General features: G+C 41.5%; 1 protein-coding gene across 3 annotated transcripts in view; it reads right to left on the bottom strand.

The window, feature by feature from the left end:
- Nucleotides 1-390: 390 nt before the first annotated feature.
- VWC2L (von Willebrand factor C domain containing 2 like) overlaps nt 391-17,160 on the bottom strand; it is a 395,699-nt gene continuing 378,929 nt past the window's right edge. For 2 of the 3 annotated variants that reach the window (XM_073633575.1, XM_073633574.1), the window contains exon 4: nt 391-3,675. In XM_073633575.1, the coding sequence (XP_073489676.1) occupies nt 3,527-3,675 (149 nt within the window). In that variant the 3' untranslated portion in view covers nt 391-3,526. The remainder of the gene's footprint in view (nt 3,676-17,160) is intronic. The other variant, XM_073633576.1, reaches the window with a different exon arrangement.

The following is a 17,160-nucleotide window of genomic DNA, read 5'->3' as shown; positions in this document are numbered from 1 at the left end:
TGTTTTTCAGTTTATCTTTAGGAAGATAAACTGAACTGTTTATCTTCCTAAAGCACCTACTGTGGAAAGTTGTTGGGTAATTTGTTAGCTCCTGTGGCATTCGTGATTTTCATTGCTGTTTGTCTATTACCTTACTTGAAGTATCATAAGTGTCACACTTTTGGTTTTTATACTATACATCCAGTACAGACCTCAAATCGGGTACTCACTAAGGTCTAGGGCTAAGAAGGGTTGGGTTTCATTAAAGGTATTTTCCCTTGCTTCTTGTCTTGGAGACCACTGCCAATGGGACAGAATGTTAGGGATATCTCCAAAAAGGGAGGCTACTCCATACTATCCAAAGCAGAGAAAGTGTTTTGACTGGACTTTAACTTTTACTGCAATAGAAAAGACTGTTTGGATTTTTATTTTTTCATCTTGGGTTCTGGTGTCTGGAGATATAAGCAAATGCAAGCACAAATGCGGCACATTTTCTAAAAAATGCCATTATACAACAAAATATTAAAAAAATTATTACAATCAAACTCCAAAGAAAATATCTGAACAACATGTTTTATCTTTAGCTCATTTGTGAAAGGAGGAAGGAAATATGCACTAAGTACATGCTTAAAGGAAAGCATTTATGAGAAATACAAAGGGCTGGCATTGATGTCCATCTTCTAGGAATGCTAAATGTACTTTGGACCACTAACCTCAAACAAGCCAGAGTAAAATCAGATTCCTGGTTGGCATACTTGTTCAAGGTCAATCCTAAGAAAATGTTTGAAGCCATAAGATCAGCATGAGAACCAGACATGTAGCATTTTCAAAATGGTCAGCAATAGTAGCCTCCATATGCTCAGTTCAGGTTGTCTTTAAATAATGTCCACTCTTTGTATTTGTATTATTCTTAATATAGCTTGATAACTTGCAAACTTAACCTTGGCTCACTGGGGTGGTTAAAGTCTATTTTCAGGCAGTTGTTTTTAATTTTGGATATAGTGGGGGAGGAGATCAAATTTATGTCAGGTTTTTATTTCTGTTTGGTTCTCATTGGAGAATTTATCACTTCTGTCCCTGTGACACCAATACACCAAAAGGGAAGGCAGTTGTCACTTGAACCTGAAGGTACAGAAAATAATTAAAAAAACCTTGTCAAAGGATTAAACCCTCCCCCACACTGCAAATTTAGTTTGTCTGTGTCCCCTTGTTAATTTTTTTCCTCCCTGTCCTGACAAGCGAGGAAATCATGCTAGTTGGTTCACAGCAAAAAAATAAATAAATAAAAATAAATAAATAAATAAAATAAAATTATGATAATAATACACAAAATAAAGTTTAGGCATTAAGGGAGTTGCAATGTAGACATGGGTTAACTGGTTTAGCGGAAAACTACAAGTCATCAGCCTACACATTAATAGATTTTTTGCACACCATAAATAGTATTTCCACATTGGCTCTCAACTTAAAATGTTTTTGGTGGACTTTGTCAAGAAATGCATATATAAAAAAAAACATTCTTAGCAGTTATCAACAAATCATCTTAATATGAATCGTAAATATACGTTCTTGGATGGAGTGGGCTAAGCTAATGCTAGTTATGTTGGGTCATGTCTGTGACAGCTTGATCTTGTCTGAATACCTCTGCAAGAATATATATTAGAGCCTGCATTGAGGAAATTTGAAAATTCTCCCTTGCAGTAAGGCCATGTGCACACTTCAAGGGTTAACTGTGTGCTTGGGCTTAGGGGGCATAGAACAGATTTAGGGGGAATAGAGCTGATCTTCTGCTCATCCATGGTGTTAGTCCTTGCAGTGTATTCTCCCCTATGCTCCGGCAGTCTAAGGTCCTGTAAAACCAATCCAGGATCCATAGCCTTGTAGTGGACATGATTTCATAGCGGGACAGTCCACTACTGGAACATAAGGGAGTGCCTCCGACTGGGAGAGAGAAGGATGGGGTAAGTAAAAGTGCTTTTACTCTCCCATAGACTTAAATGAGCAGTTAATCCCCTTGCAGTGAGGCTCCACCCACACTGAAAGGGGATTAACTGCTCATTTTGGAGGAATTTTGCAAGCGTTCTGGAGTTGGGCTTTACATCTGTGGGTAATGAGGTACCTCAGCTCTCACCTAAACAATAGCTGCTGATGGCAAATAGAAGCTTCTCTAACAGAGTCACAGATAACTGTAAACTTTGGCACATTCTACCACCCTAGCCACTGAAAACATGTTTGAATTTCTTCCTCAAGGTTGATCATACATGATTCATTTTTATTCAACCAGCCGGTTGAATGAAAAAAAAAAATATCTGAAAATCATTCCCACTGTGGTATTAAATTCTGACAACAAGGAGCCTTCCCCAACATCATAATACAATGATCAGTGTTGCTGGTTATAGCCATCCCTGCTGAACCAGCCAAATTCCGATTCAAGTATGGCTGGCTTAAGTCCCAATTCAAGTCTAATACTAGTTTATGTTTTTATAGATCTAAGCCCCTGCTGTAATTTGTGACTGATTTTGGCCCTGAAAATATTTTTCCAGTGGCCTGTGCTGGCAGAGCTGAGTTAGAAGAAGTTTCCTCACACACACTTGTACACTTGTATTGCAGTATGTCCCACCAGTACCATTACATCACAGCTTGTAAGGTCTTTTCTGTTGCCTATTGGATAGAACAGTCTTAACTTCTAACAGGAAAATGTGCAAAGTGCATATTTATTTACGTGACTTCAATAGGGCTTTAAAAAAATGTTGGATGGAGTTAGCTGTGGACTTGACAGTTTATAAAATAAGGAATGACAATTTAACTGGATCCAGGTACAATTCTGCACAAACACAGCGACTAAATATTTTATCAAATCCAATGTATATTGTTTACTTCTTATTTGTAGAAAGATGCAGTAACATGATAATTTTGGCACCAAGTAAGGAAGGCATATGCCTTCCTCAGCCTACACTTTTATGTTACCTGAATTCTTATACTTGTTTCACTTATTTTTTTTAATTGGCACTACTTTTTTTGTTTGCACTTTTACCTGGCATCAGCACTGGCTACCTGTTAAAGAGAATTATTTCCTCAGACATACATAACCGGATGTTGGTTCACTTCTGATTGCTTGGTTGGCATACATATTGTAAATAATTCAATGTAACAAAAAGTAGCAGTAAAATAACAGTGAGATAAAAAAAATGTCAGGTGAACTAAGTGGTAATCGATGGAATGGAACCAACATTTCTTCACGGTGTCACACTGGAAAGTCTCAGCGTTCTGTTTGGTTACACCTTGTCAGAGATCTGAAATTGTCCCCAGAGGAGGACGTTATGTGATCCATAACTTAGTCAGAGAAGTTCTGTGCTATCTACATTGCCCTGATGGATTTGGTAACACAGTAAAATTCAACCCTTGCATGTGGTGAATCTTCTTTCTTGTGTCGGTATCCTGTCTGCTGCTGTCTGCCGTGTTTGGTATTTTTTTCCAATTTGAGGTCTTGTCCATAGGTTTGGATATAAAGGCAATTCTTCAGCCACATATTATAGGCACATTGTATCTATAGGGTTTGTTTTCCATGGCACTCTCTCTTTGAACATTGTGCTGGCTTCCACCAGTCTCCGTTGTGGCAGTGGCATATATTACAGTCATCCACTTTTACTTCAATCCCTGCTGGGATGATGGTTGTTCCTGCGAAGCAGTTTGGGCCTGGATGGGCAAATAAAGAGTAAAATAGGGTTAGTTCAATCATTCTACGCAATACTGCTATGCATGTGTGGGAGTCATTCATCTCAGCGTACTGGCACCATACGAGAAATATAAAGTGAGTTGCAAATGTGTATACATTCTGAAAAAGATTGTGAACAGGAAGATAAGTTTATTTTATTCACTTGCTGGATAATGACAATTAAAAGGTCTTTTTTAAATATCACTTTGTGACTGTATCATCATTCATGCAAATGTAACAAATAGTACCCATAATGTTCATAATATGTGTGTGATAGTTTCTTTGTTGCCTTTCAATAGGTAAATGTAATATTCACTAACATTTGATCCTAGGTGAAAAAAAGCCCATAGTTCTTCGAGTTTGATATGAGTCCCCCCATATCCATACCAGACCCTTATCTGAGCATTCATACTGGATGGCCAGGAAAGGAGGGGCTCAAGTGTGTTCCCACCCCCTTGAAACCATACCAAGCCATGTTGAGGGAAGTACACTACCAGGCAAAACACCCTACTGCAACATTAATGAGGGCAAGACCACAAGAAAAAGAAAGAGAGAGAGCACCAACCTAGTTCATTATCCTTAAACCCTTGTTTTTTTTTTTTTTTTAAAGTGGTAAGTATTATACTCACAAAATTACAGTTAGGTAAAAGTTCATCATATGGTCCAACAGCAAAAAATATCACATGATGCCGTATTAGTCAGTCCATAGTACATGTGAGGCAGGAGGTAGAGATCCAAAAGGCTAACACTGGGGTGTGAGCAATGGTCTTCTTGGCTCTGATAAAGAGGTGATTACCTCGAAACGCGTTAGCCTTTTGGACCTCTACCCCCTGCCTCACATGTTGATGCACTATGGACTGACTAATATGACATCATGTGATGTTTTTTGCTGTTAGACCATATGATGAGCTTTTACCTAACTGTAATTTTGTTTACCACTTTTTATCATTAGCCACTTAAGGACAGAGCCTTGTTTTGAGATTTGGTGTTTACTGGCATTTTTTTTTGCTATAAAATTACTTAGAACCCCCAAACATTATATATATATTTTTTATAACACCCTAGAGAATAAAATGGCGGTTGTTGCAACTTTCTGTCACACTGTATGCGCACAGCGGTCTTACAAGCGCACTTTTTTTTTTTTAAAAAATACACTTTATTGTATTAAAAAATAAGACAACAGTAAAGTTAGCCCAATTTTTTGTATATTGTGAAAGATGATATTACGCCGAGTAAATTGATACCCAATATGTCCCGCTCATGGAATGGCGACAAACTTTTACCTGTAAAAATCTCCATAGGCGATGTTTAAAAAATTCTACAGGTTGCATGTTTTTAGTTACAGAGGAGGTCTAGGGCTATAATTATTGCCCTCACTCTAACGATCGCAGTGATACCTCACATGTGTGGTTTGAACACCGTTTACATATGCGGGCATTACTCACGTATGCGTTCGCTTCTGCATGGGAGCTTGGCGGGAAGGAGCGCGTTAAAAAATAATTTCTTTTTTTCTTATTTATTTTACTTTTTATTCTTTATTTTTACACTGTTATTTAAAAGAAAAAAATCTGTCACTTTTATTCCTGTAAAATTTGAGAAAAATTCCGGATAGCCGCACTCCAGAAAATAACCTGTATTCTTCAAAAGGAATCAAAAAATACATGCCACAGCAGAACGGACAGAAGAACTGACGCGTTTTGCACTATTAAACAGTGCTTAATCATAGCTATGTAATGTAAACATCCCTTGTACTAGAAAAAAGCATGACAACACATCTTAAATGTGAGATCTGGGGTCAAAAAGACCTCAGATCTCACATTTACACTAAAATGTAATAATGAAAAAAAATGTTGTTTGAAAAAACCAAAATAAAAAATGTCCCTGCAAGAGCTATTGGCAGAAGTGATGTTTTGACGTTGCTTCCACCCTGCAATGGTATGGAGCTGGGTGGGGGCCATCTTCCCCTCACTCAGCTCCATACCACACAGGGAGAAGGTTCCGATCGCCTCCACCGCTGCTGGTGGCTATGGTAAGCGACGGAGGGCACCGGAGCGTGGCGGGAGGAAGGTTGGCCCCTCTCCCGCCACCAATAAAAAGTGATCCTGCGGCGAATCCAGCAATAAGACCACTTTTATCTAAAAGCCAACTGCTGAAGAAGTGGATACCGGGTTATGGCAGCTAGCTGCTGCCATAACAATGATATTCCACTTCAAACAACCGATGTATAACGACGGCGGTCAGTCGGCAATTGGTTAAAAACAAGGGTTTAAGGATAATGAACTAGGTTGGTACGCCCACTCTTTCTTCTTCTTGTGGTTTCAGAATACCAGATTCTCTGGTCTTTAGAGGGCAGCAAGACTTGGCTTATCCTGTCAAACCAAGATGGAGATCTAACACACCTTGTCTGGTCGGTCTCACTCCCAAGCGCAGGATTATTGGTGTTTGTGTCTATTTGTAAAATGAGGACAAGAGCCTCTCCCCCAACATTGGAGGGGGTCAGTGGATAGGGAGCTTATTGAAATTTGGAAGCCCCCTTTAAAAAAAGGGTCTCTAGATGAATGAGTAAGGGGTAAATACATTCACCAGGTGAAAGGCAACAAAGAAACTATTGCACACATTTTACGTACATTACGGGTATTATTATTATTATTTGCATTAATGATGAGACATTTGCAAAGCCATTTTTTTTTTAACAGACCCTTAAATATTTATATGCAGCACTTCATATTTACCAGAGCAAACAAATATATGTTTTTTGTATGTGTTAGTATTGAACATAAATAAAGGAATGTATAAACAAAATTAATTAAAAACATTTTTTTTATATTTAAATATCTTATTTATAAGTCTGATACAGATTACGGAACACTATATTATATTTTTCAAAGGTTCAACATTCCATAGAAAACAGTCCCTCACTAGACAGTCTAGCCTAAGAGGTCAATTTTATTGTTTTTCCATTGATTCATCACACTGTTTATTATTTGTTTGTCAATTTTTTCCCAGGCTATTTATCACAAGAAGTAATAATCTTGTGGCAGCTGTAAAAACTATACAGAGTATGGCCAGCATTAGATACAGTAGTTCAGCAAAGTGACCTTAGAAGCTATTTAAAGATGTTCACCACTATGCGATATAAAATATGGGAAGCCTCTAATTGGACCTTTGCCCTCTTTCGCTGTATGCTCTGTTTCCATACCGACCCTCCTATACCTTTCAACATTCTAAGATAGGAAAGAAATACTTTTTTTTTTTAAATCCAAATTCCATCATGTTTCAAGAGCCAGTTTGAAAATTAAGACATATTTGTCCAACTGCTATAGGGACCAACACAACTTTTCCATTGCACTACTTTAATAAAAAAAAAAAAAAGTAAAAAGAGATTCTAAGCACCTTATTGCAGCCATACTGCTGCTTTTTAAATTAGTCTCAAGGTACTCATCTGGTCCAAAGAGACATAAAAGTTAGAAAGCAAGATTTTTCACCCTGAGATTTTCACTCTGCTTTATTGGAATAATTGCCCGATATGCCCATTATGATGGATATGAAGGCGTTACGAGACCAGTCTCTTCAAATTATCCAAGGTATGAACAATCTTCTTGCTTCTGTAAGCCGCTTACACCCAGTCAACACCATACTGTGAAAGTAAAATTACTTTTCAAATGTAATGTTGCAATATTAGTCAGAAATGGCCAATGCAAGTTGAAGCAAGTACTATAAAAATGAAAATACAATTAAATGTTGTCATTATAACGCATCTAGTTACAGTAAGTATAAAAACTGCAAAAGGATGCTTTCATATGAATCACAAACCAAGTCACATTCCTTTAATATTAAGATGTTAACAGTACAGGAGAGCTCTGGCATAAATACATATCAGAATTCTGATATAATGGAAACATATACTGTACATTGAGTACTATGAATACTGCCGTTGTTATCCTCTTTCTGGAAATACTGCCTGTCTGTAGGACAATGTTAATTTACTATTCACTAAATTAATTTACTTATTTTATTTCACATTTCCTGTTTATTTTACCTCTTTCCTACACAGGCTTCAGAACAGGCTTACCTACACAGGTTTTGGAACTGACAGGCAGGGAGGGAGTGGGAGAGGGGGACAGACTCAGAGCCTCAGAGCAGAGAGCGTGATGAAGGAGGCACATAAACTGACCACAGTATCATGGATCAGCAGCTATGATGCCGTGGTCAGTACACAGATGGGAACACAGGAATAAGCAGGATCAACTAGGTATTTTAGATCAAGGAAAGGGACAAATTACACTGTAGAAGCACAATGGTATAGATCATGCCTTAAAGAAACAGAAGCTTTTTTTTCAGCTAGCTTTAGAGTATGCATCACAAGCTGATCTAGATTCCACCAGGCCACTTAGTAAAATTACCAATAATGCCTTCCCCTACAAATCAGCTAACAACAGAGACATGGAGGTTAATGTTGTACAGCCTGTTCTGCAGTTGCCACTGGCAAGTGCTTATTGATTTACATATCTGGAGACGATATCATCAGCACTGCATTAAGTATTAATGAACAGGACCCCAGAAGAGGTTTGTGGTGGCTCTGTGCAGGCATGGCCACCTAATCCTGAACTTAAATAGCTACCTAGTAGGGATGAGCTCGATGCTCGGGTCGAACATAAGTTCGACTCGAACATCGGGTGTTCGCCCGTTTGCAGAACAGCGAACATTATGGGGCGTTCGCGGGAATTTCGAGCGCCACGGAATGCCCCATAATGCACTGTTTGGCCAATCACAGTGCGCTCTGCTGAGAGAGCCATAATTGGCCAAAGGCAGGGTGCCTTTGGCCAATCATGACTCAGAGGGACTAAGTCCACGCCCCACACTATATAAGACTGTTTACATGGCGGCCATGTGTAGTGTTGTTGGCGTGGACAGAGAGATAGCTTGAGTTAGATTAAGCAGGCAGGTTATTCAGTTAGTGGCAGTGTATTTAATATATATATATATAATATAAATATATACACTGCATTTAATATAGGCTATATATTCAGTGTTTACTCAATATTCAGGCAGTGCAGGCAGTGTATTTATATATATATATATATATATATATATATATATATATATATATATATACACACAGTCTTGTGTGTAAATATATATATATATATATATATATATATATATATATATATATATATATATATATATATTACTCTGCATCCAGTGTAGACTATATCTACAGTGCATTCGGTGGTGTACATGGTGTACACAGAATATAATACACTTCAGACAGTGTACAAATTATCTAATACAGTATGTACAGTTTCTACTACACTTCTGGTGGTGTACACTTTACACAATACAGTGCAGCCATAGTACAGTTTCTAATACAGTGCAGGTGGTGTACACAGTACCTAATACACCACCAGGGTGGCCTTCACTGGACTCACTCCCCTAGGCCTAATGGACGCAAGGGAGGTGGAGTGGAATTCCTACTATCCCCCCAATGCACCTTCCAGGTTATTCACTCCCCTCCCTTTCTTTCCCTCTCATCATTTGAAGCTCACTGTATACGTCTATTCTCTCCAACTTTCCTAAAAATTGCTGTTATCTACCGGCCCCCTGGACCATTATCGACTTTCCTTGATGAGTTTTCTGCCTGGCTACCCTACTTTCTCTCTTCTGAAATTCCCACAATCCTTCTTGGTGATTTCAACATCCCTGCTAATACAAACACTCCTGCTACTTCTAAACTTCTTAGTCTAACCTCTTCATTTGACCTGAAGCAATGGGTACAGGCTTCTACTCACTCTGATGGCAACACCCTTGACCTTGTATTCTCCTACCTATGCGCTCTATGCAACTTCTCAAACAATCCTTTTCCTCTCTCCGACCATCACCTTATTAGTTTCTCTTTCTCTCCCTGTCTTCTACCACCTTTCCCTCCAACTGCCTAACCATCACCCGTAGAAACTTTTGCAACTTCAACTCTTCTCTCCTCTATTCTGCTACTGACCACCTCTATGACAAAATCTCTCCCCTGTCCTGCCCCAACCAAGCCACTTCCATCTACAATAAATCCCTGTCCTCCACCCTGCACAAGCTCGCTCCCCTCACTACACGCAGAATCAGGCCTCGACCCCTACAACCCTGGCAAACAGATGACACTAAAATTCTCAAAAAATGAAGTTGCGCTCTGTGGCACAAGACTTATGCCCCGTACACACGGTCGGACATTGATCGGACATTCCGACAACAAAATCCTCTGATTTTTTCCTACGGATGTTGGCTCAAACTTGTTTTGCCTACACACGGTCGCACAAAGTTGTCGGAATTTCCGATCGCCAAGAACGCGGTGACGTCAAGCACGTACGACGAGACTAGAAAAGGCCGGTTCAGAACCTAGCGCAGCACCCTTTGGGCTCCTTTTGCTAATCTCGTGTTAGTAAAAGTTTGGTGAGAGACGATTCGCGCTTTTTCAGACTCGTGGCTTTCAGATCGTTTTCTGCCGTTCAGTTTGTGCTTGTGGGTTTGTATCTGCTCTTCAGTGCGTGCAAGCAAGTTCCGCGTGACTTTAGTCACTGTATTCTTGTTCGTTCGTTACTGGTTTTCAGGTCGCTCTTCACAGGCCTTGCTGTTCTTCAGTGCGTTCTGTTACTTCGTTCTGAGCAGCCGACCGTTTTCTAGCCATGTTTCATATGCGTACTCCTCGTAGAGTTCGTGCTGTGCGGGGGCTTGGTGTTGGGGTCCTGACCTTGGCACAAGTCCAGTCCATGAACAGGGTGGGGAGGAGTTCATGGACCAAGAATTGGTTGCTTCAGCGTGACCAGTTCTGTCATATGCCTTTGCTCCGTGAGATCCGTGAGAATAATCCTGATGATTTCAGGAACTTTCTCAGGATGACGGACCCCGTGTTTCACCGTCTGTTGGCTTCGCTGACCCCCTATATCAGCAGGCAGGATACCTGCATGAGGCAAGCCATCACTGCGGAGCAGAGGTTGGTCGCTACCTTGCGGTATTTGGCCACAGGGAGAAGTCTGCAGGACTTGAAGTTCTCGACAGGCATCTCCCCCCAGGCTCTGGGTATCATCATCCCAGAGACCTGTTCTGCCATCATCCAGGTTCTGCAGAAGGAGTATATGAAGGTAAGATTTTTATCCTTTTATATCACATTTTATTGTATTGAATGTTTGCTAATATATTGTATTTCTTTCCTCATTCCCTAATTACCATGATTGTAATATGCTGTGAATGTCCCCTTTGTCCTCATGCATGCTGGATTTTTATGTAATTATTATTTTAGATCCTTCATACATATTTGCCCTTCAATAACCTCTCCAGCATGGTGTCCCCTGCCCTATATTCACCTCATGTAGTCACTTAACAATGTATTTTATCAGCTCCATAGTAGTGCTTTACCCCAAACACCCCCTAAAATGTTTGGAAATGTTATTTTGGATTTAAATTCAGGCAGAGGGCCAGAGGCTTTTTTTTGTGGTGTCCCCAACTTTTTGGTAACCCTCCCTCCCCCAACTGCTAAGTCAGCTGATCCCAATTCTCTATCCTCAATCATCTATCTGCTGACTTTGCCAAACCCATACACACTATACCCATCTCTTTTGTGGTCAGATTTATGGCTGAATTACCCAAAGCATGTAGTGCAAGGGCCTGCCTGTATACTTTCCAATAGTACTGTTTAAAGTTTTTGTATCCTATTATTATCTTGATAGGTAATAGCAGAATGTCCAAATGTGCTCAAATGTGTACAGTGTGTATTTATATCTTTGTATTATGACACTTCTTACCTGTCCAGTGGTCTGCCAATAGTGTAACTAAGGAGGGGCTGTTCCAAGTAATACCCTGTATTTAGGCATTCATCTCTCAATGAAGTGAAGAGGGTTACCTGTCCAAGAGTTCCCCCCCCCCTACAATGTTAGAAATGGCCCATGAGAGGGGGGGAGGGGGAATATGATACGTGTACCTTATACTTTGTTGTTGTTAAATTCCCCTTAATAAATGCTATCTGGAGGTTGACCCATAATGTTTGTGTCTAATCTGCTTGCCAGGTTTATGTGAAAAAATAGTAATGTTTATTGTTTTTTCCTCAACAGTTTCCTTCCACGCCACAGGAATGGCAGACTGTGGCCTCCCACTTTGCCCAGCGGTGGGACTTTCCTAACTGCGGAGGGGCAATTGATGGGAAACACGTCCACATCGTCCCACCACCCAACTCAGGGTCGTACTATTATAATTACAAGGGGTTTAATAGTATAGTGATGTTGGCGGTGGTGTCGGCTAATTACGAGTTCTTGTATGTGGACGTGGGGAAGAATGGCCGGATGTCCGATGGTGGAGTCATCGCCCAGACGGAGTTCTACAGGCGTCTCCAGAATGGCAGTTTGGACTTGCCACCTCCAGAGGACAATGTTGAAGGTCTCCCATTTGTGTTCGTTGCTGATGAAGCATTTGCGCTGGGGGACCACCTGATGCGGCCATTCCAGATGAGGACCCTCACCCCGGAATAGAGGGTTTTTAATTACCGGCTGGCCAGAGCCCGAAGAGTGGTGGAGAACACATTTGGAATCCTGGCCAGCCGGTTCCGACTATTTCTGACACCCATCCATATGGCAGAGTATAAACTGAACCATATTATACTGGCGTGCTGTGTTCTCCATAATTTTTTAAGAAAACATTCAGCCAACTATGCTGGCTCAGTTGGGCCTGAGGCCGGAATACCAAATACATCAACAATGACGGCACTTGAAAGCGGCCGTCCTGGCTTGCCCTCCCTGAATGCCCGTGATGTCCGGTTACGATACCTGGGGTTCTTTGCGGGTAGGGGGGCTATCAATATGCCAGACAATCTGTGACACCTTTTTCAAATAAAAAACAACCAAAAGCTATTCTTGGTGGACATTTCCTGCTTGTGTTTGTTTAAGCTGACCCTGACAGAAATGTGTTGAGTGCAGAAAATGTCGTGATTGGGTAACCTTATAAAAAACAGTGTTGGCTGGTACTTCCTAAATGCAAAAACACTTTTCACTACAAGTGCACTTGCAACTGCACTGAACCTGCACTTGTAGTGCAAAGTGTATTTGCCCTTAGGAAATAACCCCCATTTGTGCATAAAACAGCAATTACATCACCCCAAAAGTGTTGTAGTGTTGAGACAATAATCCACACATTCTTGAGTAAGGCACTTTTTTATACCTGCACAATCACATGCGCATTTACCCAAGGTTTTTAAAACAAACCAACATGTTTGTTGTATAAAATGTTTGCATTAGCATTATGAAAAATCAAAATATCCATTTCTGATAAAACAGGCCTGTGTAAAACCAACAAGAAAGCCAAAAAACTAGAACTTACAAAGTTCACATTAGGTAAAACCTGAAGGCTATATCAGACATCAGTATTTAGGAACTGGGTTTGATATAGCGTTCAGATGGGGGGAACTCACCCCCTGGAAAAGCCAAATTTGGAAGATGCACACCAATTTACGAATGTCCACATGTGCTATCTGCCATCAGGGGGGATCAAGGGACGTGTTTTGGGGGAGCAAGCCCTTCCTCAACGCTACTTTATAATTGAGGAAGGGGTTGCACCCCCAAAACGCCTCCATTGATCTCCCGTGATGGCAGATAGCACATGTTGGCACACTGTGTGCATCCTCCAAATTTGGCTTTTCGAAACATTGTAAAAATTTAAATTACATAAAACAGGTGATTTTGTGGGGTTTAAATTCGCCCCAAAACATCAATGATGTTATTATTTTTTTTAATAACATCAGTGATTTGTTGCTGGATGTTTTGCAATTGGAGATTACATCCCATGATCTCCCCTTTCAGTATCTGGGCACTTTCTGATGTAAAACGTTCTCTCTCCCTCACATCACGATCACCTAAAAAGAGATAAAGAACAAAAAAAACAGGTCTCAAAAATCTGCCACCAGTCATCTCTTTTACCTGAGCCTGTGGTCGCAGACACTCACCTGTTGTGGTGCCAATCTCCACCACATCTTCTTCTTCCTCCTGCTCTTCTTCTTGGGTTGGTATTTCCCCTTCTTCCAGAGGGGGGGGGCTCTGGTCTCCTGGGATGAGGGGTGTCCGAGTCTTTTCTCCCCTATGTAAAACAAAAATGGTATACTTAGCACACAGATATTTGATGGCAGAACTATAGAAATAGGAAACATTGCTTGGAAGTGGGGTACAATTGTCTATTTTAGCCGAGTTCCAAGATGTATATTTTTTAGTGCCCTTTGTCAAGCTGCAATACTTTACCTGTTTGGTACAAGCTTCACAGATGTAGCCCCCCCTATAGTATACACTGGAGCACCTGTGTGCCCCCCCTAATAAAAATGGTGTTCTGGGGTCCCACACTAGTGCTCCAGTGTCCAGATGTGAAAACAGCTGCTCAGTGTCCTCTCCTTACACACAATCTAGTTTGCATTTCATTCTAGTAACAAACCCATCTACACAAACTAATATTTGGCATCCAAGTAGGCCCCAAAAAAAAGTGTGAAAATGCATATGGCCTAAACAATGGTGTTCTAGAGGCCGAAAGAAAAATGTTTGATACGAACGAATAATGGGCCCATGAACATTAAAGTTGCCCTTTTAAACGTTACAATTACTAAAAGCATATGGAGCAGAACGAACGGAATAACGACAGAAAGAATATGAACACAGCACAACTACTTACTTTTTTGCAGCACTCTCCGGATCTTTCGGTACTGCTCTGGCTCTCTCAACTTCAGGTCCGACCACCGCTTCCTGAGCTGATCTTTTGATCTTCGTACCCCGAAATTCCTCTCCAGACTCCGGACCACTTTACCAATGATTTTGGCCTTTCTGATGTTGGGGTTGGGGTAAGGCCCATATTTTCCATCATAGTCGGACTTCTTCATGATGTCAACCATCTCCAACATCTCCCCAAACGACATATTTGTGGCCTTAAAACGTCTCCTTCTGGATCGGGACGTGCCTGGATCCGGGCTTTCCTCCTCCTCCTCGTTGTTCGAATTATCACACACCTGGTGTAACTCCGCCATCATGCTCTTCCCCCACTGCGCCGAACGAAAAGGGGTGGGGAATAGAATAGAAAGAACGTCAGGGGCGGGCGGAGTTACACACATGCGCAGTGTGTATAAAGCGTAACACGCGTGCGTATTACGTACGATCTGTGAGCGGAGGAAGGAGCATTGGACGCGCCGATTGTAAGAACGAAGGTAAGAGACAAACTTGGGCCTATACTGCTTCTAGATTGAGGCCTATATTGTAACAAGATTAGGAGAGTTTGGTCTGACATTAGGCTTTGTCTTGCAGTGAACATGGATATCTTAATGAGAGATACTGACTTCATGTCACTATTCATTGATATGCTAAGGGAGCTGCCCTGTCTGTGGGAGATTACCCACCCCCATTTCAAAAACCAAGCAAAGAGGAAGGCAGCACTGGAGCAATTGTGTGAAATTGTGAAGCAGGTGATCCCCACGGCAGACATCACTTATTTAAAGATTTTCATTGGTGGCCTGAGGAGCACATATCTGAGGGAGCGCAAGAAAGTCCTGGATTCACAGAGATCTGGAGCAGCAGATGACATCTATGTCCCCAGGATGTTGTACTACGACAAGCTGCACTTTCTGGCAAGCCAGACTGAACCCAGGCCATCCCTCTCCAGTCTTCCTTCCACGCTTCCTTCCCCCCCGGCTGAGGCTTCTGACGCCCAACCTGGGCCTTCCAGGCCATATGTGGAGGAGCCCAGATTGAGCCAGGTATAGCATTCCTCTAAATATTGCTGGTTGTCCAATCAATGATGTTAACTAGATGTTAGTTGGGAGTACTAATTTATGATTGTGATTGATGATGCCAAAACTAAAACCATGTCCCTTTTTCATACACAGGGAAGTCTCAGCCAGGAGGTGGCTGATCTGCAGGTCCCTCCACCCACCCTGAAAACAGAAAGTGGCAGCAGGAGGAGTAGCCTAGAGGAGGCGGCTATCAGATTCTTTTGGAGGGCTACAGAGGTCCTGGGAGCACCACAGACCAGGGAGGAGAATATTGCTGCATTCATTGCCTATAAAATGCAGAGGATGGAGGAGGGCCAACAAGCCATGTGTCAGGCCCTCATATCAGAGGCTCTGGAGAAAGGTGTGAGGGGCCAACTTACACCTCACACACAGCTTTGGGATGGTCCTCCTCCTCCTCCTCCCTCTCCTCCAGGTCCTCCCAGTCCTCCTCCAGGTCCTCCCAGTCCTCCTCCTCCTCCAGGTCCTACTCCTCCTCCTCCTCCAGGTCCTACTCCTCCTCCTGCCACATCTCCTACTGCACAGCCACAGCCCGGAAGGAAGTGTGAAAGGAAGACCAGAGAGTGATTGCCCTGGATCCAGTCTGGTCGGCCAAAAGATGCAGCCTCTTGTGGTACCACAGCCTGGGAACACTGATGTCATCTGCTGCTATCCAAGTCTCTGTGAATCCCGGACCAGACTGCCCTCCCTTATATATGGACTCCTCAGGCCACCAATTTTGAGGTTTAAGAATTGATGTCTGCCGTGGGGGTCCCAGGCTTCGCTAATTTCTCTTGTTGATCCAGTGTTGCCTTCCTCTTTGCTTGGTTCTGATACCTTAATAAAGGATTTTTGTTTTGAATTATACTCTCCTATGTGTTTTACTTCAAAAATGATGGTTTGTTTGTGAGGATTCAGGTACATTTCTAATATACAATGTGAAATGAACAAGGGACACCAACAACAAAAAATCTCCTGGAGATTAAATAATAAAAGATATCAATGGTGTTGGGGTAACTTGCCACACAAAACACACCCAAAAATATTCTGGAGTAAAAATAAAAATAGCATTGAACAAAGATCAGCCTTGGAAAAAATACAAACATTAAAGAAAAAAAAAGGCTTAAAAACCAAAAAAAAATCCAAAAAAAATATAAAACTGTCAGATGTGACAACTAATAACAATATATTGAGGGTATCCCACTAAAAAAACACAAATAAAAGTTTGTGAGAAGTGTGTGTGAATATGAGCAGCAAAACTACTTAACTCTTGTCACATTATAAAGAAGAAGAGAGTGCGCTGTATTAAACCATTTTTTACATTGCAGCGTGACGAAAGTGCTGTATCCATTGCGAACGCTAAGTTTACCAGAACGAGCTGTCCCGTGTCGGAATTTCTTCTGAGCATGCGTGGCACTTTGTGCGTCGAAACAGGCCACACACGGTCGGAATTGACGCGATCGGATTTTGTTGTCGGAAAATTTTATCTCCTGCTCTCCAACTTTGTGTGTCGGAAAATCCGATGGAAAATGTCCGATGGCGCCCACACACGGTCGGAATTTCCGACAACACGCTCCGATCGGACATTTTCCATCGGAAAATCCGACCGTGTGTACGGGGCATAAGTCTCTCAAAGACTTCAACCAATACAAACCTGCCCTCCAAAAATAAAATTCTTTCCTCCACACTGCCAAGCAGA

Source organism: Aquarana catesbeiana, linkage group LG06 (genome assembly GCF_042186555.1).
Source record: "Aquarana catesbeiana isolate 2022-GZ linkage group LG06, ASM4218655v1, whole genome shotgun sequence".
Classification (NCBI taxonomy): Eukaryota; Metazoa; Chordata; class Amphibia; order Anura; family Ranidae; genus Aquarana; species Aquarana catesbeiana.
Note: the sequence above shows the minus strand (reverse complement) of the source record. Positions and strands in the feature narration are given on the sequence as shown.